General features: G+C 40.4%; 1 protein-coding gene across 1 annotated transcript in view; it reads right to left on the bottom strand.

Annotated features, from left to right (window-relative positions):
* Positions 1-24,883, bottom strand: part of NPR3 (natriuretic peptide receptor 3) — an 85,145-nt gene that overhangs the window by 48,487 nt on the left and 11,775 nt on the right. The window contains exon 6 of the mRNA XM_021711884.1: positions 14,042-14,164. Within this exon, the coding sequence (XP_021567559.1) occupies positions 14,042-14,164 (123 nt within the window). The remainder of the gene's footprint in view (positions 1-14,041; positions 14,165-24,883) is intronic.

Here is a 24,883-nt window from a genome sequence, read left to right as displayed (position 1 = left end):
GTGCTCAGAGAGCCAGTGAAAAGGTATCAATGCCATGAGACAGGTAAACCAGCTGGGCTCAATCACTGGGACACAGAGAGCATGGCCTTTGTTAAAGGGCCAACTCCATTGCCAGGAAGATCCTAAATTCTTTTTTTTTTTTTTTTTTTTTTTTAGTTGAAGTCTCACTCTGTTGCCCAGACTGGAGTACAGTGGCACGCTCTCGGCCACTGCAGCCTCCACCTGCTGGGCTCCCGCTATCCTTCCGCTCAGCCTTCCAAGTAGCTGGAACTACAGGCGCGCGCTACCACGCCCGGCTATGGACCCTAAAGTCTAAGAGTGTCCAGGAAATCTTCATCCCACAGAGGAACCCATTACTTATAGCATGCAATAAGTATTTATTGATTCATTTTGAATTGGCAAAGTATCAAGATTCAGCAGAGGGCATGTCTCTTGGGCATAGGGACCTGAGTTTTTTCAGATCTGGGAAAGAGTTCTCTCAGGGGCACAAGAAGTGAAATACTCAAACCTGTAGGTTTTTATGCTGTGTAACGAGGAAATACATATAGAACTAGAAACAGCAACTACCTTGGTGACTGAAATGATCCAAAATATTTTAATTTAGAAAGAAGCAAAATCCAGTATAATATATATGTCTACTACAGTCTAAAACGTAATAACTTTGGGATTTTGTTTTATAGGAAAAAAGAATGGAAATAATACTGCTTAATAAAGTTAAGCCAAGCTAAATAAACATCTATTCAAAACCATAATTAATACAAATACTTTCTACTTTTGTGGGCATTTCTTACTGTGATGTGTCAGTAACATCCCCCATATCAGAGCTGAACACTAGGAAAGCAGAGGTTGGCCTGGCATAAGGCCCCATCAGTGGGGACAAACTTAACTCAGTAGACAACTGGGTGCCTCTGGAGATTTATGAGCAGAACAGAAGAATGACATGATGAGAATTGGGCTTGGGAAATTGCAGTGGATTAGGGCAGGGAGACACTGAGTGTTCACAACTACAGCAATCCAGGCAAGAGGTTATGAGAGGTTGCATGTGGGAAGTCACACCAAAAACTTTTTTTAAAGATCTAAAAATCAACCTTCCTTATGACCCAGCAATCCCCCTTTCAGCGAATATATCCAGAGGAACTCATCACAATAGCAAAAACATGGAGCCAACCATGCTGCCCATTGAAAGTGGGCTGGATAAAGAAAATGTGGCACATATACACTATGGAATATTACACAGCCATAAAGAAAAACAAAATGATGGACTTCACAGCAACTTGAATAGGATTAGAGTCTATAATACTCAGTGATCTATTACAGAAACAAAGATCTGTGTATCACATGTACTCACTCAAAAGCAGACCTTGAACATTTATCAGTAGTGGGACACTGTCGGGGGGGGTGACATAACATCAGTAAGGGTACCCCAACTTTACCTATACGATGACCACTTATGTACCTAACCCTGAATCGTACTCCACATCTTTAAAATAAGAGAAAAATAAATAAAAATAAGAATGGTTATCTGGGTGAATTATGAACTAGTTTTCTTCTCTTTTTTTGCATTTGTCTGAATATAGTAAATTTTCAGTAGTGAGAATTTACTACTTTTATAATCATAGAAGGAAGCAGAGCCCTTAAGAATGAAAGCAGAAGCTTGTGCAAGAGGAATCTCGAGACCGTACAACAGCGAGGGAGTCAGGGACAACAGAGAGGGAGGCACGTCACAGATGACACCAAGGAGAAAAGGAAAACAGGTTATCATCACATGAAGTGGCAGAGCCAGATGGAAGGGGGTAGGTAGACGTGGAAATGATGATCTCAATTAAGGGCATGGTAAACCTAAGGCATCTGCAGAATGTCCAAGTGACAGTGCCAGGCTGGAGTTGGAAATAGTGGTCTGAAGCCAGAAAGAGGAATGAGAGCTAGAGACAGTGTTGGGTGTCATTACCACACAGCTCAAAGTTAGAACCCAAGAGCTATCTTGCTGGATATGAAAGAGTGTGCAGAAAAAGAAGGGAGAAGGGCAGAGCACAGACACTTTGGGGATGCTATTTTGAGTGGGCAGGAGGAGTGAAAAGAGATGGAGAGGCACTAACAGAGAACCCAAAAAATGCTATGTCACCAAAGCTAAGAGCATGGGGTTGCCAAAAAAAAGATGGATGGAAACAATATTGAATACTCTAGAGTCATGCTGTCTCACAAGAGTAGCCAATAGCCATGTGTGTGACTGTTTAAATTTAATTTACAAATGGATCAAAGACCTAAACGTAAAACCTCAAACTATAAAAATCTCAGAAAATGCAGGAGACACCCTATGAAAATTGGAATTGGCAACCATTCCTGATCAGAACCCTAAATGTCCATACTGTAAGAAATAAGATAGACAAGTGGGACCTCATCAAACTAATGAGCTTCTGCAAAGCAAAAGAAACTATCAAGAGAGGAGGGAGACAGCCCACAGAATGGGAAAAAATGTTTGCCAACTGTATATCTGACAAAGGTCTAACATCTAAGATCTACAAGGAACTTAAATGCACCAAAAGGAAAAAAACAAACAGCCCCATTAAAAAGACATGAAAGATAAAAGACATGAAAAGATACTTCTCAAAAGAAGATACATGGGCAGCCAACAGACACATGAAAATAAGTGCTCAGCCTCACTCATCATTAGAGAAATGCAAATCAAAACCACATTGAGATACCACCTAACCTCAGTAAGAATGGCCATCGTTAATAAAATAGACAACAACAGATGCTGGTGAGGATATGGAGCAAAAGGAACACTTCCACACTGCTGGTGGGAATGCAAACTAGTGCAACCTCTTTGGAAGACAGTGTGGTGATTTCTGAAAGAACTAGAAATTGACCTTCCATATGACCCAGTAATTCCGCTATTGGAAATATACCCAGAGGAACTCAAATTATTCTACAAAAAAGACACCTGCACACGCATGTTTGTTGCCGCTGTATTCGCAATAGCAAAAACATGGAACCAACCATGCTGCTCATCGAAGCTGGACTGGATTTTTTTAAATGTGGCACATATGCACAAAGGAATATTATGCAGCCATAAAGAAGGACAAACATATGGACTTCGCAGCAACTTGGATGGATTTAGTGATCATGCTCAGTGATCTATCACAGAAACAAAGAACAGAGTACCATATGTTCTCATACATAAGTGAACCTTAAACAATTATCATAGTACTATAAGAAAGGGATTGACAGTAGTGGGAAATTGCCAGGGGTGGGGGTGGGATTGGCAGCTGAGGAAAACCGCTGGGGAGGGAGGGGCACACCTCATCAACAAGGGTACCTGCATAATCAGCATTTGCATACCTAATCCTGAATTGTACCCCACATCTTTATAATAAAAATAATAATAAATAAATTTAAATTAACTAAAATCAAAAATCCATTTCTTCAGTCGCACTTGCCCCATCACATTCAAGTGGTCCATCATCACATGCAGCTAGGGGTTACCGTGTTGGGCAGCACAGAATAGAACACAGCCATCGTCACAGAAAGCTCCACTGGATGGCGCTGCTTCAGAGTCATAGAGGCACGGTCCCAAGTAAGGCTAACGGACTTGGTGATGATGAAGTAACCAATGACCTTGAGGAAAGCACTCTCAGAGGAGGGGTGGGTACTAATGTCATATTAATGGCCAAGTTTGGCTAGGTGCAGGGGTTCACTGCCATAATCCCAGCATTTTGGTAGGTAGAAGCAGAGGATTGCCTGAGTCCAGGGGGTCAAGACCAGCCTGGGCGACTTGGTAAGACCTCGTCTCTACAATAAACCAAAAAATTAGCTGGGGGTAGCCGCACGCACCTGTAGTCCCAGCTACTTGGAAGGCAGAGGTGGAAGGATTGCCTGAGCCCTGCATGATCGAGGCTGGGGTAGTGATGAGCATGCAACTGCACTCCAGCCTGGGCAACAGAGTAAGACTCTGACTCAAAAATAAATAAATATGTAAATGCCTAAGCTTGCATTGAGAGTGAGAAGGGTTCGGAATATTTGTGAAAATGGAAATAATTTACTCGGCAACAAGCCCTGTACTCAGCAATCCTTTGGCCGGGTGCCTGCACCAGTGCTGCCTGTGTTGGGGTAACTGAGCTCGGAGCTCCCAGGACTGAGAACCTTGCATACAGTAAGCCTTCACTATATGTTACCCGAATGAGTAACTGAGACATCACAGAATCTGCCCAAGTAATGAATGTCTGGCATTTACCTGGGCCAGCCCCACAGCACTGTGTGGCTCCTGATCTTTGGTGGTCATTTATCTGACATTAGCTCTCTCCAAATGACCCACCCTCTCCAAGTGTCACATGCTTGCCATGGCTAGGCTGTTCCAGCTACGCCCATTGTTAATAACAGCACCTCTTACTGGGTGATGCCACTGCACACATAAGTGCTCTGCCTCCAATATTTCATGCTTTAATGCTGATAACAACTCTATCTTACAGATGAGGAACCAGGTTCAAGGAGATTAATGTGCCCAAAGTCATTTAGCTAATAAGTGATAAGAGCAGCATTCAAATGCAGGCCAAACTCCAAACACTGGGCCTGACCCTACCTATGTTCTTTTCACCTGAGTCTGAAGTGTCCCAAGATTTAAAACTGCATGTTCAGTGGATAACAAAAATGTTAAAAACAAAAATAGCAGAGGAAAAAATATTGGCAGGGGAAGTGGCAAAATGCTACTTAGCAACTGTTTTTTTGTTTGTTTGTTTTACCCACAAGTATTTATTGATGGATCAAAGATACAACTTCAATGGAACAATAAGGCCCAACCATGGATTAAAACAGTTTGCTATACAGCCAAAATAGGGAAAAGTCATAATCTTAGGAACTTTAAATATGCAAATCAAGGAGCCTCTGAAGTACATCTCTAAACAGATCAGTATCAGACAATTCTTCCCTTTTATACAATTCCTATATTACATCACTTGATCACAAAATCAGACTAATACTTCATAAAGAATCCCTCATTCATTTAGAGTTGAGTCATCTAGCCTGGCCACTCCCCTGTTCTCCATCCTTCCCAATCCCTTTGCAGTGGTATATTTTAGCAATCCCCTTCCTAAAGAATTATGCACACATCTTAGTCATCCAAAGCAAGGAAACAAGCAAGCAAGCAAGCAAGCAATGAGTCAGAGAAAGTTAGCCAAGGGCAGATATATGGATGAATAGACTCATACAGACATACATTAGGATGGAAACAGCCTGATTTTTTGAAGTCTAAACTAAGCTGACTTCGGCAGAGAAGTTGCTGCGGCTTGCTCAAAGACCTGTAACGCCACCTTGGGTTTACAATTGAAGGATTATGTGAGAATTCTTTGTCTTTTCTCTATGTTCCAAATTGACTTTAATGTGTATATATCGCTTTTATAGCAAAACATAATAAATTCAACCCCTCCCCAGTTTTCCTGTAATTTTTCCATTTTTAGCCAGTTACATAATCTAATTTATGTTCATCACCAATCTCTACTACACTGCCATTCTCACCTTTTTAGTGCCTTCTGAGTTCCCAGGAAAGGAGAAAAGCTCACCAAGTCCTGAACAGAATTGCCCAAATAACTTGCCACCTAATTTATGTTCTAAGAAGATAATACCAATGACAAAAATGCCAATAGGTGCTATTAAAAACTCTAAGGGGCAATATATATCATCTTCTCTATATATATTTTTTGTTTTAATATACAAGGGGGGAGCCAGAATTATCTTTTTTTTTTTAAGTGGGTCCCTTGTAGTGTACTTGGAATATGTTCCTCCGGATCAATGGTCAATCAAAGTTTTTATCTAGAAGTTTTGAGAAGGCAGTGTCACAATTTGCCCAAGTTGTGGCAAACAGGTTCTTCCACCATGACAATGTACCTGCCTACATTGCACTGAGTGTTCAGCAGTTTTTGACCAAAAATGACATAACCTCCATCCCCCACCTTCCCTATTCACCCTATCTCGCGCTGAGCTACTGCTTTTTGTTTCCCTGGATGAAAAAAATCCTCAAAGGGAAACGTTTTGCCAGTGTAATAGAGGTGAAACCAAAAAAACGGCAGAAGCGCTAAAAGGCATTGAAATTGATGAGTTCAAAAACTGTTTTGAGCTGTGGAAAAAGGTATCTCAATAGGTATATTGCATCAAATGGAGAGTACTTTGAAGATGACTGAAGTTTAAACACCCAAGAATAAATACACATTTTTTATAAATAAATTCCAAGTTTTTGGGGCTTCCTCTCACGTGTTATCTTATTTTCAATCACTTGACTCTCCCGTTATATATTACCCACTGGACTCCTGTAACCACATAATTTGAGAAAATCTGAGAATTTTTTCTAAGTGTCCACCAAGACCAAACAATCTAGTAATCCTTAAAAATAGACACACTACCAATGTTTCTTTTAAAAATCCAATGTCAAGTAAACAGTGATTAAAATAGAGACCTTGTTATAGAACAGGTATAGGGTTTGTATAAGGAAGCCCAGGGAGAGGTGGATGTTGAATAAATTTTCATGTATATGTCTAATTATTAGAGCACAAAGCTTCAAACAGGGCCCTTTACTAATTATGTATAGCAGAACTTTAGTCTAGGTTATTCTACTTACCAAATGATTCTGTTTATTTGCTTTTATTCCAGGAAAAGAGTGCTTCAGGGTCTGTGGAAGACAAGGATAGTTGCCTCCCTACATCCACTCTCCCTTCCTCCTTATTCCTTAGTAAAAGATTCTTAAAATGATTTCGGGTAGCAATAAGTCCAATTAAAAGCACACACATTTCCTGATCTAGGAATAGCCAATTATATGTAAGCAGAAGTTAATGAGTGGGGCTTCCTGGAAAGCCTTTCTGAGAGAACCGTATTAAGTGGGAGGGTCTCTTTTAGACTGTTGTCATTTCCCTTTATCATGCCTAGAATTAATACGTGACCCCTGAAGTTCTAGCCACCATCTTTGATTTTGAGAATGGACTCCATGCACTAAGACTGAAGGAACAGGAAATAGAATTGGATCCCTAATGGCATCATGGACCACATTTCCCAGGGGAGAGAATAAACCTCTACAATTGCTTAAATCACTATTGGGCATCTTGGTGATGTGCATGCAATGCAATTCCTAATGCACCCAGGTCCTTAGATGTATTAAACTAACATTAGTTATTTGGTAACAGAATGCATGGCCCTAAATCAATGTATAAAACTACCACCACAGAAAAATGTACAAACTAAACCTATAATTTTTAAAGCAGTATGTGTAATGGTCCAATATTTATTTATATTTGTATATCAATATTTATTTATATCTGTAATTTTTAAAGCAGTATGTGCAATGGTCCAATATTATTTATAATAATAAAGCTAGCTAACATTTATTAGATTGTTATTATGTTCCAAGAAGTTGCTAGCTATCTTACATATATCACCTCATGTATTACTCTGTCTGATGCCATAAGGTAAGTACTATTATTATCATTAGAAAAAACTAAGGCTTGCAGGAAAAGACAGGGTGATGTCACTTTGCCTAGATTTAAGGTTAAGCTCTGTTTTGTTTTGTTTTGTTTTGTTTGAGTTGGAGTCTCACTCTGTCGCCCAGACTGGAGTTCAGTGGCACACTCCCGGCCACCACAGCCTCGACCTGCTGGGCTCCAGCAATCCTTCCGCCTCAACCTTCCAAGTAGCTGGAACTACAGGTGCGCACTACCATGCCCGGCTAATTTTTTGATTTATTGTAGAGATGAGGTCTCGCCAAGTTGCCCAGGCAGGTCTCGAACCCGCAGGCTCAGGCAATCCACTCACCTCAGCCTCCCAAAGCGCTGGATTACAGGCTGAATCACCGAGCCCGGCTAGAGTTAAGCTCTTAACCCTTAGCTCTTAGAGTTAAAAGTCAATATGTGGCATAGCTTTTAGACAGACTGACACCAGAGCCTGAAGTCTGAGGAAACGTGGTGTAAAATGTCTCATAAAGGGGATCTAATCAGAAACACCAAACATACTTTGTAAGTTGTCTAAGAGCACTTTGTATAATTACGTGCAATTAAATTTTCAAGAAGCAAGAAAACTGAACTCAGGGGAAATTAAGTTTTAAAAAGTTGTCCAAATGTCACCAGCAATAAGTCACATCAATATGCCTTCTTATGCACTGGTACTATGCACTGAGAAGAATACAACATTATTTTGAAGAATTTTTGTCAAAAATGCATAAATTCAATCTTATCATGAGAAAATACCAAAAAATTGAAAGATATTCTATGGCCATTACTAAAAATAAAAAATAAAAACCATCAATAGAATGGGAAGACAGTGCACAGGATGGGAAAAAAATATTTACTAACTGTATATCTGGCAAAAGCCTAACATCCAGGATCTATAAGGAACTCAAATGAGCCAAAAGGAAAAAAACAAACAACGCAATTAAAAAGTGGGCAAAAGACATGAATAGACACATCTCAAAAGAAGACTTATGAACAGCCAACAGACTCACGAAAAAATGTTCAGCCTCACTAATCATCAGAGAAATGCAAATCAAAACCACATCGAGGTACCACCTAACTCCAGTAAGAATGGTCATCATTAACAGAATGAAAAACAACAGATGCTGGCAAGGATGCAAAGAAAAGGGAACACTTCTGTACTGTTAGTGGGAGTGCAAACTAGTTTAACCTCCATGGAAAACAGTGTGATGATTTTTTTTTTTTTTTTTTTTTTTGAGTTGGAGTCTCACTCTGTTGCCCAGACTGGAGTGCAGTGGCCGTTCCCGGCCACCGCAGCCTCGACAGGCGATCCTTCCGCCTCAGCCTTCCCAGTAGCAGGAATTACAGGCATGCACTACCACACTCGGCTAATTTTTTGATTTACTGTAGAGATGAGGTCTCACTGCCCAGGTAGGTCTCGAACCTGCGGGCTCAGGCAATCCAGTGTGATGATTTTTAAAAGAACTAGAAATTGACCTTCCATATGATCCAACAATTCCCCTTCTGGGAATATACCCAGAGGAACTCAAATCATTCTGCAAAAAAGATAACTGCACATGCATGTTTACTGCACCACTATTCCCAACAGCAAAAACATGGAACCAACCCTGCTGCCCATTGAAAGCAGACTGGATAAAGAAAAGTGGTACATATACATGATGGAGTACTATACAGTCATAAAGAATGACAAATTATGGACTTTGCAGCAAATTGGAAGGATTTAGAGTCTATCATACTCAGTAATCTATCACAGAGATAAAGAACCACATATTCTCACTTATAAGTGGGTCCTGAACATTTATCACAATACTATAAGAAAGGAACTGACAGTGGTGGGATACTGCCAGGGAAAGGGGGGCACATGACATCACTAAAGGTACCTAACCCTAGACCAGAGGAAGTGTAACCCTGACTTGTAACTCATGTCTTTACAATTTTTTTTAAAAAACATTAAAAATAAATAAATAAACAATAGATGCTAACACAGATGTGGTGAAAAGGGAACACTTATACACTGTTGTTGAGAGTTCAAATTAGTACAACCTCAATGGAAATCAGTATGGATATTTCTCAAAGAACTAAAAGTAGATCTGTACCCAAAGGAACAGAAGTCAGTATACAAAAGAGACATCTGAACTCGGATGTTTATCACAGCACAATTCACAATAGCAAAGATGAGGAATCAATCTAAATGACCATCAACTGATCAGTGGGTAATGAAAATGTGACACACACACACACACACACACACACACACACACACACACACACATACACACACACACAAACCATATATAGACCATATACATATACATACCATATATAATATACCATGGAATATTATTCATCCATAAAAAAAGGATGAAATAATGTCTTCGGCAGCAACTTGGATGGAATTAGAGAACATCATCCCAAGTGAACAGAAAATCCAAACACCGCACATTCACACTTATAAGTGGGAGCTACCAAGGATCTGCAAAGGCATAGAGAATGGTATAGTGGACATTGGAGATTCAGAAGGGAGAGGGTGGGAGGAGTGCAGGGATGAAATATCACCTATTGGGTACAATGTGCACAAGTGGGGATGGTGGGTACACTTAAAGTCCAGACTTCTTTGCCACTATGCAATGCATTCATGTAACCAAAAACTATTTGCACCCGAAAGCTATTGAAATAAAAAGAAAAAAGAAAGAAAAGCTACAAGAGAAGAGACAAAGTGGAAGAAAGAGCTTGCTGCATATTTATCTATTATCTATCTACCCATGAAACAAATTACATTAAAAATTTATGCCCTTTGACTTTAAAATGACAACAGAGTAGAAAAATGGACAAAGACATAGAGTTAAATCCAAATGACCAATAAACATTTGAAAAGATCTTCCAAGCTCTTCAGTAACCTGGAAAGATCATATTAAGAAAAAAAATGACTTTTTTCTTATAAGATTGTCAGTAATGTTTTAAAAGACAGTCTACAAAATAATGTACTCATCAAAAGTGTCAAAGTCATAAAAGACAAGAAAAGAATAAGGAACTATCACAGACTGAGGCCGACTAAGGAGGCACAATTAAAGGCAGTCTGGGCTTCTGGAACAGAAAAGAACATTAAGAGGAGAAGGAAAAAATTGCAAATAAGTTTAGTTTAGTTTAGTAGTTAATGTTCATTTGATCATTGTACTATGGTTATTTAGATCATTAACAATAGAGGAAGTTTGGTAAAAATATGTGTAGAGTCATGCACCACACAATGACGTTTCAGCCCATGATGAACCTCATATATGGCAGTGGTCCCATAAGATTATAATACTGTACTTTTACTATACCTTTTCTATGTTTAAATAAAATCTATGTTTAGAGAGAATCTATGTTTAGATATTAAAATACTTACATTATGTTACAGTTGCCTACAGAATTCAATACAGCAACATACTTGCTTTACAGGTTTGTAGCCTAGGAACAATAGGCTATCCCATTTAGCCTAGGTGTGTAGCAGGCTACACCATCTAGGTTTGTGTGAGCACATTCTATGACGTTCATATAATGACAAAATTTCCTAAAGACACATTTCTCAGAATGTATCCCCATTGTTAAGCAACACATTACTGTACATGAAGTCTCTATACAAATTAATCATCCTTAATGCAAAAATCCAAAATATTTCAAAATCCAAAACTTTTTGAGCACCAACATGGTACCACAACGGGAAAATTCCACATCTGACCTCATGTGTGACAGGTCAAAACACAGGCACACAACATGTAATTTATTCAGTGACCCCAAGGGAAAAATAAAATTGCCTTTAGGCTGTGTATAAGGTGCACGTGGAACGTAAATGAATTTTGTTTAGACTTGGGTCCCCTCTCCAAGATATCTCACTATGTACATGCAAATATTCCAAAGTCCAAAAAAATCCAAGATCCAAAATACTTTGGCCCTAGAATTTTGGATAAGGACTTCTCAACTTATATATCATTTTAGTAAGTTTTCTCTGAGTCTGAAGTTATTTCATAATAAAAAGATTTTCTAAGTTGCCCGAAAATTACCAGTGAAAGGCAGTTAGGTGCAAATACAGAGTTGAATTGTTTCCATAGCTCAAGGAATGTAAACCTTTACAAAATATGGAAAATAATGGAAAGTATCCCAATTAGTTTTATAAAACTAATATGAACCTGATATTAAAATACCACCTCAAGGCAAGAAAACTACACTCAAATCTCACTCATTAATATAGATTCAAAATCCTAAATAAATGTTTAAAACTTAAATTCAGCAATATATCTTTAAAAAATCATCATGACAAAGTATGCTTAATTCCAAGAATGCTATGATTGCTCAATATTTTAAAATATATCAAAAGGTCAAATGCATTTGATAAAACGTAACATTTGTTTCTGATTTTTAAAATCACACTTTATAAAACAGTAATAAAGCATACTTCAACATCTACTTTAAGACAAAAAGTCAAAAATTAAAGTATCACCACTGTTATATAATATTATTCTGGATAATAATATTATTCTGGAAGGTCTTGCCAATTCAATAAGAAATAAGATGTTCAACTATCAAAATAGAGGGAAAGCTGTCATTGTTATTTGAAAATGGTATACAAACTATTAGAGCAGTAGATTTACAGTGTGGAATTCTTATAAAACTAATAAACAAGAACTTATATTTTTTCTACATAACTACAAAATGTAACAGAAAAAGATCATGATCATAATAACAACAAAAAACATAACACACCTCAGAATAAACTCAACAAGAATGGTGCAGGCTGTAAATCAAGAAAATTGCAAAATTTTGTTTATAAACACAAAAATAAACCCAATTAAATAAAATAACATTGAAGTTAGATTATGCAGGTTTGACAAAAATACAGGAAGACAAACTCATACATTTTTGGGAAAATGAAGATTGATAAACCTCTTGATAGGGCAACTTGGCAAAATCTCTCAAAACTTGAATGCATGTCATCTTTAGCCAGCAATTCTACTTCTAGAAATTTATTTTACAGATAATATATATGTTTAACACATGAGTGTATACGTGTGTGCGCAAACAAGGCTACTCGATGAGCATTGCTCTTAATAGCAAAAAGCTGGGTACATCATGAACATTGAAAAATAAGAGACTGATTAAAGATGATATAACAACATTATAAAAGATTATGTAGACATACTGTAAATAGTATGATCATCTTATTGAATCATATTCTTGTAAAATATATTGATTAAACAGGATATACATACTTAAAAATTATCAAGTACTTTTATCTGGATGGCAGAAGCATGGTAATTTGTTTTCTGCCCTGTGCTTTTCCCTGTTTTCCATATTATCTACGATACTCATGTATTGTCATTAACAGGAAGAAGTAATGCCAGCTTCATCCATGGATGAAAGGAATTCTAGTACCTATCATTTGTATTAGGTACCAGAAGCACAGTGCACATGAACGAACATTATAAATGTACTTGTCCATTTATAATGTGCATCCACAAGCACTACCTCTAAATTCTGTATTTGCAGGTGCCAACTTGAAAATCTCAGAATCGGTATATTTCATTTTCACTAGTTTCTACCACTATTTCAATAAACTCAATACTGCCACCCATAATCACCACTCCACTTGTGTAAAGGAGAAGAAAAAGACTATCATGGCCAAAAGAAGAGCAAAACAGGTTGTTTACCTTGCAAGCCTCAAATCTCTGATTTTATCCACTACAGGAAGCGGTGGTTACTTTTGTTTCATCAACTGTTCTTTATCCCCTTGAGAAGTGTGTTTGATTATCTGTATATACACAATGATCTACTGCTTCAGTAAGCCAGGATATTAGGGCAGGAAACCGGGGCGTATGTTTTAAGGTTTAGATCCTGTCCAACTATATCTCGTCAGCAAGAACTGGGAAGTGGAGCTCAGTATAAACATGCCGTTTGTGCTATGTGCACTTACAGTCCCCCCTATAACTGCTCAGCCTTGAGCAGCCAGTGTGCGGTGCTTGAGAACATGTTCTGTAGCCTTATGGCGTCTACTTCAGAGACAGCCCTATCCACATTTGGGAGAAATTGTTTTGTTCCTGTGATCTTAATAAGCTCCTTCAACACCCTCTATCACAGGAACCCTGGGAACTTACCCAGATCCATTAAAAAGAATTAAATACTTTCAAACCTGTATGTTGGTGGTTCCTGAACTTCTATATAGGGAATGCTTAAGGCATAGAAATCTGAAAGGAAGCAGGGCTGAGAGCAGTGGCTTTCAAATGTTTTTACCTTATTTGCAGTCAGTTATTTTACTTAACACTGTGACCCATTACAAACATATGTGTAACCTGCATAAATATAAACACAAACATACAATTATATAATTACTTACAATTATACATATGGTGTCTTTTTGCACCGAGTTATTTGTCAGAGAAGAAAAAAACTCGAGAAAAGAGAAGTTATGGGAGTGTTCAGAATCACAAATTTCCAAAACCATATTTACAGAAATCACATCCATGGACATAATTCAAATTTTTTTTAATCTTCCTCACATGCCCTTTTTGACATCCTGGCAGAGGGGAAAGAGGAAGCAGAGTTACCGTAGGAAGAACTGTTGAAGAGCTCGATGTTGAAGAAGGCGTAGTCCCCGCTGGTCATGCCGTGCCTGTGTGCTGCCAGCATGATGCTCCGGATGGTGTCACTGCTCGCACACATGATCACCACTGCGGGGGAAACAGACAACACGCGTGAGACACCCCTTCACAGAGCATGGTGGGCAGCTGACAGCAGTGAGGATGTCTGACAGGGAATGAGTAATTAAATAGCCCCAAGAATTCCCTCTGTTAATTACAGAGGGAATGCATAGTAACTTTATCATGAAGAAACCTAGCAGACACCACCATAACCAAGAGATGGACACCAACAACACCATCGAAACACAGACTCATGAGCCTCCTGCTGTAACACTCCGAGGACCAGAAACATCCAAATAGACGACAAGCATCTAATCAGAAGGAGGTGGGCACACACCCAACTTGGAGACAATCAGCAGAATAATTGGCCCATGCTCTTTAAACTGGTCAATTTCATGAATAACAAAGATAAGCTGAGGACATATCCTAGATTGAAAGAGACTTAAATGAACAGAAAACTGAATGCAATGTGTGATGCCGGTTTGGATTCTGGATCTTAAAAGAATAAATAAGGTTTTACTGTAAGGGGCATTTTGAAGACAACTGATGAAATTTGAGTGAGGTTCGTATCCTAGATAATAAAATTGTGATTGCATTAAAGTCCTTGCTTTTCATGATTATGCTGTGATTATGTAAATGAACATCCTTGTTCTTAGGAAAAACACACTTAAATGTTAGTGGCAAAGAAGCATGACTCTACTTACTCTCAAATGGTTTATATAAAGTATTATCTATGTGTGTATTTACATGTACAAATATATCAATAGATAGATAGATAATGATAGATAGATAGATAGATAGATAGATAGATAGATAGATAGATAGATAGATGAATAATAGAGGAGAGAAGAGGAGGCAAAATATTAACAATTGGTAAAAATTTAAGTGAAGGCTGTATGGAGAGATTCTTCGTACTTTCTTAAATCTTTTTCCAAAGTGTAAAATTATTTCAAAATAAAGTGTCTTTTTAAAAAAAGTATATCACCAGATTTGCCCAATAATAAGTCAGTGAGGAGCGTCAACTGCTTTTTATACTTAACAGCATGGTTAACTCATTGTCCTGAAAAAGCAAACTTTATGGTTTTTGGGAGAACATTCATTTGGCAAATCAGAGGACTCAGGGAGTGCTGTAGACATTCTGCTGTCTGAATTTTAAAACACTATCTTCAGGTTGTTGCAACATCTATAGGAGATCCTTAACAAGATTCCAGATCTGTCCCTCATGTTCTCTCAGTTTACGAGAGAACTGTCGAGTTTGAGAGGCTTTACGCAACTCCAGAATATTGTTGTCTACCACATAAGAGCTACACAGGCTGGAGTGCAGTGGGGACTTGACCATAACCCAATCAATCTGATCCCTGTTGATGGTCTCCCAGTCTCCATGACCGGCACCACTGTGTTTTGCTGCATACTCAGTGTGTGAAGGAGAGACCTGGAGAGACCTAGGTGCTGTAAACCGCATTATCACGATGTGTGCCAGCCCTCCTCCAAAATGTGTATGTTCTTTGTAAAAGCACGGGTGCTGAAAGACATAAAACAAACTTCAGGCTATGCCAAAGCGGCCTTGGCAACCTGCATGGAGGGTTAAACTGTTGTTGATATTTAGTTTACTGCACATGTTAATTCAGAGTGTAAGATCACGATTCCGACATTTCATACCACAAAAGGACTCCGTGTACAGGGTAAAAGCTCTAGAGAGATGGTTTCTAAAACAATATAAAACTCCCAAAGACCTATAACTATGGGAATGGGTGTTGTCTGTGCCTGGAAGTGTAGTTATATATTTGGGATAAATAATCAAATTCCAAGATGCCTCAGTAAGGAAGCTTTTGAAGAAACGTCTAATTATTTATTATGACTTAGACCCTTGTTTTAGCTCTGATTTCATTCTAGCCCCTTAAGTGAACAAAGAACCCAGGTGTCCCACAATACAGCCAACAAGTGGCTGAGGCTGGACAAGTTTGAAAAGTGTGGATTCCAAAAGTGGATGTCTCCAGGAGATTCCAAGAATCTCTGGTGAACTGGCCACCAAGCAGCCTTCAATATTTTTTGATCAACTAATCAAAATCTGGATCTCCACCTCGACACAGAACTTCATCCTGTCAGCACATAGAAAGCAGAGTCGTCACTCATAAGCAGACCTTGAACAATTATCATAATACTTTAAGAAAGGGATTGGCAGTAGTGAGAAACTGCCAGGAGAGGCAGGGTGGTATTGGCAGTTGAGGGAAACTGCCAAGGGAGGGGTTGGGGGCACACCTCATCAACAAGTATATCAACATAATGAATATTTGTATACCTAACCCTGAATTGTACTCCACATCTTTAAAATAAAAAAAAATTTTAATAAAAATAAATAAACAAAGAAAGCAGAGACATTGCTTAGGGGTAGATTTCTAGTAACATAACTCACATATTTATAGACAATCTGAAATGCAGATTACTTAAATTCATGAGAACCAGAATGGTTATGAATACATTTGTGTCAACATGCCCCAAACCTGGACATGATAACTGGAGATACAAATTCTAAGGGAAGTCCAGTTAGAGGACTCAGATGTCAGAGGTGCCAGGTCTTGACAACTCTAAACATCCATCTAAGAGATACACCTGGTTCTGGACCAAATAGGCTGGGTACTAGGGCCAAAAGACAAACTTCACTAAGCTTTGCTCAACACTGGCACTTTTTTTTCCTATGTTTGCATTCCTGGCCCTTCTCCTTCTCTCTCTTCCTGTTACTGTTTAATTGTGTCCCCTAGATTTCATGTGTTGGAAACTTAATCCTCAAGTTCATATGTTGATGGTATTTGGAGATGGAACTTTGGGAAGATAAATTAGGATTAGATGAGACCATCAGAGTGAGGAATCCACGATGGAGCTGGTGGCTTATAAAAAGAAAAAGAAAGACCTGAGCTGGAAAACTCTTGCCCTTTTGCTATCTGATGCCCCCTACCATGATATGACACAGCAAGAAGGCTCTCACCAGATGCCAGCACCATGCTTTTGTACTTCCTCAAACTTTTTAGAGAACCATGAGCTAAATAAACTTATTTTCTTAAAAAATTAACTGGTCTGCAGTATTCTATTTTAGTAACAGAAAATAAACTAAGATGCTCCTCATCACCACCACCACCAAGTCCTTCTGATGAACACATTCATTCTTTAAATGATAGTACCCAGTTATACTAAGAGTGACACAGAGTTGTGTTGTCTATCTAAGCAGATTTTGACTATTTTATTAGTGCACATTATCATCCAGTTCCAGTTCATGTTGTAGCAAATGCTTAATGGCAATGGCAAAGCAGTCAAAATGAAGAATCCTAAATTTTTATGATGTTCCCCAACCTCTTATGGTTGTCTAATTCATACCTAATTGAACAGTAAAAAAAAAAAAAAAAGTCAGCAACTTGCCTTCATACAATCTATCAAAAAGTTTTAAATAGTTTTCATTAATGTAGTTTTATCTTCCTGCTCATGTTTCATCGGTTTACATAAAAACTAATTAAATTACATACTTATAACAAGCACACTGGCATAAACAGACTTGTGGACAACTCTTGAAAAATATACAAAAATATACAGGCTCAGTGGCTCAGCCTGTAATCCCAGCGTTTTGGGATTGCCTGAGCCCACAGGTTCGAGACCTGCCTGGGCAACTTGGCAAGACCACATCTTTACAATAAATCAAAAAATTAGCCGGGTGTGGTAGCGCGCGCCTATAGTTCCAGCTACTTGGAAGGCTGGGGCAGAAGAATCGTCAGAGCCCAGCAGGTCGAGGCTGCAGTGACCAGGAGCGGCCACTGCACTCCAGTCTGAGTGACAGAGTGAGACTTCAACTCAAAAAAAAAGAAAAAGAAAAATATACAGAGAAGTATGTGGCATACTCAGGAGAACCATACTTGCTGCCAGCACCTACCAACAGGCGGTAAGATTTATAGAGGAACAGAGAGCATCAGCTCTCCTGTAACATGCCTAATGCAGGCTATTTTGTATCTCAGTATAATTGAATATATAAATATTAATGTTTTGATCAAATTGTTAAACTTCTAAAAGAAGGTATAATGGTGTGACTCTAACTTTCCGAATAGGCTTTTCTTAATCCTGAGCTATTTTCTCCTCCTTGCCAAAGAACTTGCAATATTCTATGCCATCCTCCATCATGTGGTTCCTGTGATTTCTGTAAATGTCTCCTCACTATTACAGCACATTCTTGTAATCACTTTAAGAACAGCAGAGGCTGGATGCAGTGACTCGTGCCTCTGGGAGGCCAAGGCAGAAGAATTACTTGAGCCCAAGAGTTTGAGACCAGCAACATAATGAAACCCCATCTCTACAAAAAAATCAAAAACTTAGCGAGGTGTGGTGGCAGGCTCCTGGAGTTCCAGCTACTCAGGAGGCTGAAGCAGAAGAATCACCTGAGCCCAGGAGACTGAGTCTGAGGTGAGCTATGAGTGAGCCACTGCACTCCAGCCTGAGCATCAAAATGAGACCCTGACTCAAAAATTATTTTTTTTAATGTTTAAGAGAGAAACGCAAAGGGGTGGCTACAGAAATCAATTCAGAGGACCAAAAATATTCTAGGTAGTATATCTGAGATGGGGGATATTGGTTCTCCAATCTCAGGTTTCCATTGGAAGCAATGGGTTAACATTCCTTATCTTTCAGTGAGCACTCACCTACCCTCTTCTCATCTCTCCTGCAACAAGAGGAAAACAAATGAATTGTCTGAAGGATGAGCCTACAACTGGGTATGCTGCACTCAGTCCTTTCATCCTTCCTCTTTGGGATGTATCTGCTTGCAGAGAGCACACTTCATGGGCTACTTTTGTCATACGGTAAAAGGTTGGCTCCTGGAGGGGGGAATCTGCAGCTGAATGTCACTATCTGTGATTTAGTGGAAGTCTTTGCCTAATTCTGGGAGGAAATAATAGTGAGCAGGCCCTTTTGGCAACAGATCTAAATTCATGTTCCTCAACTAGTTTCAGCAACAATAAAAAGGATATTTTCACGTTCTCCATCTGACTCCTGCACTCATCTTCTGCTTAATCCTAAACTTAGAAAGGGAAAAGGGAGGGAGGTTACTGCATGGAAGCAAAGTAGTGTATGTCAAAATATGATAACTGAAATGAAAAACTCAATACTAATTTTAGAAGTGGTCAAAGAAATAGCCAAGCAAGAGGAATTCTTTAAAAAAAAAAAAAAGGAGTAAATAGGAGAACTATAAGAAAAGTAGAGGATAGGGCAATCCCCTCAGGTCCCCTCCTACTCTGGGAGCTTTTCTGTCCTCTCAATAAATCCTATTTTCTCAACTTAAAAAAAAGAAAAGTAGAGGATAAATCCAGGAATCCAGGAGCTCTAACATTGAAATAAGGAAAGGAAAAAAATCTAGAAACAGAAAACAGAAAAAGAAGGAGATAAAATTATCAAAGGAATAATTTTTTTTTTTTTTTGAGTTGAAATCTCACTCTGTCACCCAGACTGGAGTGCAGAGGCCGCTCCCAGCCACCGCAGCCTCGACCTGCTGGGCTCCGGCGATCCTTCCACCTCAGCCTTCTGAGTAGCTGGACCTACAGGCGTGTGCCACCACGCCCAGCTAATTTTTTGATTTATTGTAGAGATGAGGTCTCGCCAAGTTGCCCAGGCGGGTCTTGAACCCGCGGGCTCAGGCAATTCACTCGCCTTGGCCTCCCAAAGCACGGGACTACAGGCTGAGCCACCGAGCCCGGCCTCAAAGAAATAATTTAAGAAATATTCCCAGAATTCAAAGATGTTAGTTTCTGGATAGAAGGGACCTATCGAATGCACAAGGCAACCTACTGACACCAAAGTACATTATAATGAAAAGTTAAAGCATTGAGAGCAAAGAGAAGATGCTAAAAATTTCCAGGAAGAACAAAATAACAAGCAATAAGTCCAGGATCCAAGTCAATTCAAGCTTCCTAATAGCAATGTTGGAGTTTGGAAGACAATGGAGCAATTGTGTCAAATTTTGAGGGAAAATGACTTCCAATCTTGAACTCTATAAGGATAGGGTGAGTTTTTCAGTCATGAATAGTCTCAAAATTTAAGTCTCATCTACCCTTTCTCAGAAAACTCCTCAGGACGTGCTCCACCAAAACAGGAAAGAGGAACAGACAGGCATGAGGTTCAACAGAGAGGTGATGCGAGGCCCAGGAAGATATTGAAGAAGGAACCCAGAGTGGCAGCTGTGCATCATGGCTACAAAATAACTAAACCGAAGCAGCTCAGGAGGCTTAAAATAGAGAACTAGGAGATGATTTAGTTACAAATCCATAGGAAACTAGGCAAATAAACAAAAACAGATTTTTTTTAACTCCAAGGAAAATAAGTAGAGCAAAAAAGGAAATGTCAGCATAGTAACCTATATGACTCATCTACAAATATCATTTAGTAAGTCATGATAGTCAATACTGAGCTAATTAAAAAAAATTGGGGGGGGTCAAGTTCTCATTGAGTCACCCAGACTGGAGTGCAGTGGCACAGTCATAACTCACTGCAGCCTCAACCTCCTGTACTCAGGTGATCCTTCTGCCTCAGCCGCCTAAGTAGCTGGAACTACAGGCACGCATCACCACATCCAGCTTTTTTTTTTTTTGGTAGAGATGAGGTCTCACTATGTTGCCCAGATTGGTCTCAAATTCCGGGGCTCAAGCAATCCTCCTGCCTCAGCCTCCCCAAGTGCTGGAATTACAGATGTGAGCCACCATGCCTGACCAGTAAAAAAAAAAAAAATTTAAGAGATAGGGTTTCTCTGTGTTGTCCAGGCTGGAGACCAGTGGCTGTTCACAAGTATAATTCACAGCCTTGAACTCCTAGACTCAAGCAATCCTCTTACCTCAGCCTTCTGAGAAAAATTTTGACACAACAATACTGTCAGGATGACTAAAAGGAAAGTTTGCATGTGTGATTAACAGGTAGTAGAATCATGAGATAGAGAATTTTCTTCTACTAGGATACTAAGAGATAAGACCTAAAACTGAAAAAAATTTAAAGTGCATGCTATTTAGAGAAATGAAGGCAAATATCTAGAGGAACAGCTATAAAAGTTAAAAAACAGTTGCTTCTGGAAAGTGAAAAGTGAAGAGTGGAGATAGGAACCTTTTTTCTTTCTAATGAGACTTGTGTAATTTTCTGGTTTTATGTAGCTGTATAAGTAAAAAAAAAAAAAATTCCCGCAAAAAAGACTCCTTTCTGGCTGTTTCTACACTACACAGCAATGGATATCATTTGCAAAATAGAGATTGCACCTTTATTTTTGTTGTTCACAAAGCTCTAGCTACTCCAAAGACCTTCAGAATTTCCACCCTGCAGCCTACAAGGCTTCTTTTTTCACCTGCTGTGTTAGTTGTTTTACACCTATCACGGGTTCTTTCTTTAGAATGCTGCTGATCTCACTCAGTCATTCACCCCAAACTAATTCTTAAAATAAATAATACTTGGTATTGATTAAATATTGTTAACTCTACAGTTGTTATGTAGGCCCAGATTAAAGACATACTAATATCTAAAAGGATAAAACTACAATTCTTCCTACAAACCTTTGTATGTTGAATATTTCTAGCTCCACATCATATAAGGTAGATAGTCAAAACAACTACTGGCTCTTTGTTTGTTTTGAGTTGGAGTCGCACTCTGTTGCCCAGAATGGAGTGCAGTGGCACCCTCACTGCCAACACAGCCACAACCTGCCGGGTTCAGGTGATGCTTCCGCCTCAGCCTTCCAAGTAGCTGGAACTACAGGCATGCACCACCATGCCCAGCTAATTTTTAATTTATTGTAGAGATGAAGTCTCACCAAGCTGCCCACGCTGGTCTTAAACCCGCAGGGTCAGGCAATCCTGTCACCTCGGCCTCGCAGAGTGCTAGGATTATAAGCGTGACCGCTGCACCCAGCCCAACTACTAGTTTTTACTGCTCAAAAAAAATATTTATTTCTAAACCTGTCTTTTAAAAAATAAATGCATCAAGTGTGAAATATTCAAGGCAGTAATTGGTTGCATAAGTGAATTTGTTTTAAATAAAGATCATTACTTTTAAAAATAATGTATGCTCAAGTGTGTTTATTTCGATAATATTAGCTAAAGACATGACACAAAAGATGTTTTTAAATGATTGACTTAGATGGACCTGAGATGGAGGAATAACTAATGTCCCTTAGTTTTTCTCTCTAAAGTACAGAATGTGGCCAAATAAGATTTTAGTCATATTATTATTTGAGATGGTGGCATTATCAGTTTTTACCCATTAAGAAACTCAAACATTTGTGATTTGATTTTAAAGAGAAACTTAAGTCCCAATAAAGTCATAAAGATGTTCTCCCCAAAAGAGAGTGGAACTCTCTCTACTTTAGTTCGTGGTGCTTAATGTGGAATTTTCAAAGGCAAAAATACAGTCAGTGGCATTTTTACATTTGGATGAGAATGTCAGTTTCAAGAGGCCTGATTCTCACCAGACGCGTTGTTTCACCGGAAGGAAGCCCCAAATCCACAGGCATCTGCTCCTCAGTCCACATTCTTTCCCATGGCACAGCCTCACCTTCAGGTCAAGGTAATTATCATCACGTACCAAATAATAACAACTACAATAAGCCCGCACATTTACCAAGCACTGAGTAGCTCCTTTAACCCTCCAGCTTCCCAAAGATGTGGGCGCTCAGACTACCACCCCCACTTTACCTGAGGAACCTGAGGTACAGAGGTTTCATAGCAGCAGTCCAGGGTCCCCAGTCAGCGGTGGCAGATCCACTAATTTCGCTGAAACCGTACACTGAACTCCTATCTAACACATTAACTGCTTATGGCGAAGTAAGGGGACTCCATGTATTTGAAAAAATTCCCTGAGAACTTTGTTATCAAGCAACTTTCTCTCCTGAAACTAAGGAATTTCGGAGGTGGGAGATACAGCTTAGAGAAACGATTTTGTCTTATATTTCTGAATATCTGTCAGGTCTGTGTTGGAAATATGTTTTAGAGTAAGAATCCTAAAATCGTAGCCTTATCACCTGTCATACACACAGGTCAGTCGAGCAAACCTTGACCACTAAATGCAAACTTGGAAGAGAAAAAAAGGCCAAGAGACTTGGGAACATCTAGGAGGCTTTAGGGAGTGAAAAACCATCAGCAGCAGCCACTGCAGTCTCAGTCTTCTGAAGCCCCGGGAACATCAGCCCCCAGGTCCACCAGGGCCCTCCTGTGCCCAGGCCTCAGCCACTCCAGCAAGGCTGAGGGGCCTGTGGCCGCCATCTGCCCTCATCTGGGCCGACAGATCTCCTCGGCCTTGTGCCCCAGGTCACGTGTGCTGGGGACCACCGCGGACATTGGGACCTACCGAGCCGTGGCATTACAGATTTAAGAGGTAAAGCGCGAGTCTCGCCCGTAGGGGGACACACCCCCATCCCCCAGCCCTGGGAAGTCTCGGATTTCTAGTTCAGGCCCTGGAAAGCTGTGAGCTGAAGAAGCAGGTTCCCGGGCCCGAGCAGCCGGAGGAGCCGCCGAGGAGGCTGCGGTAACCTAGGGACTGGGAATGGGGAGAGACGCAAATGTGGGTTCCTCGCCCAGGCGTGGCACGGCTATAGCCTTTGTACACAATGCCCTTTTTCATAATCAGCAAAGCCCTGGTGCCTCCTACTTGGCTGGCAGGGATTCGGCGCAGATAGCCCGGAGTTCGAGAGTTCCAAACGTGTCCTCGCAGCCTGTCCACACCTCCTGCTTCTTCACTCTAACGGGTGCGTTCACTCGGGTCCGAGATGGCCAAGATGGGCAGTGAGGGGTGGGGGAGAATTCTGCTGCCTCGATAGCTTCTCTGCTCACTCTCACAAGTTCCCGAGGTCCTCCCCCCCACGGCCAGCGCCCAGGTGCCCGGCCATGCCGAGTTGTGGTCAGTCCCCGCGCCCTTTCGGTCCCACCAGCGTGGCCCTGGGGTCGCGGTGAGGTTTGCTGGGATCGCACCAGTCACATTCCAGTCGCGTGCGCGCCAAACGGGAATGGAGACCGGTATTACTGAGCGCTGAGCCTCCCAACCCCGACACCAGAGGAAGGAACTGCGCTGTGTTAGAATCTCAGCCTCCCTTCCCGCAGAGTCTACCCTGCAGCAAAATGGGCCATACTGGGGGCTACCGCGACCACCCGCTCCCTGTGGCCATAACCACCATCCTCAACCTTGAGCGCTTTGTCTAGTTTGGGTATTATTTCAGATCCCCAGAGATTCGTGGAGAAAACTTGGGAGGACAGGTGGAGAGGAGGTTCAGCGCCCGCTTTTTTTCCAGAACACGCTCCTGCAAAACCGAGCCCTAGAGATTGCGACGCCGAGCGCGCTGGGGGAAGTGAATGTCGCTTGAGTCCAGACCCAGAGAGGCATTTTTGGTGGAAACCACAGAAGCTCGTTTATAAGGGACTGAAGGAGTCGTGGAAGGAATGAGAAGAGTGATTCAATGAGCCTTTAAAAGAAGCCCGGGGTCTGTGGAAGGAGTAGCCAGCGTAACACCAAGAACCCGGGCAAGCCAAGTGGCGGCGCGCGTCTGCAGAGCGTCCGGCCGCGCTTCCGCACTAAGATGGGGCGCAAGCCCGCAGAGAGCTAGGTAACCAAGTTTTGCCTCGTATGCTACAGACCTCGTCTGGAGCAGGACACCGGGAGTGCGCCCCCTCATCGCCAGCCCTGCGCGGACAAAGTGGGAATCAGGAGGAAAAAGCCCAGGTGGCTTGACAGCACCTGTCGGACCTGGGCACGCGG

The sequence above is a fragment of the Carlito syrichta genome, unplaced genomic scaffold (genome assembly GCF_000164805.1).
Source record: "Carlito syrichta isolate Samal-C Ts95f unplaced genomic scaffold, Tarsius_syrichta-2.0.1 Scaffold302842, whole genome shotgun sequence".
NCBI classification, from domain to species: Eukaryota; Metazoa; Chordata; class Mammalia; order Primates; family Tarsiidae; genus Carlito; species Carlito syrichta.
The sequence above is the reverse complement of the archived record's forward strand: the minus strand, read 5'-3'. Positions and strand labels throughout refer to the sequence as shown.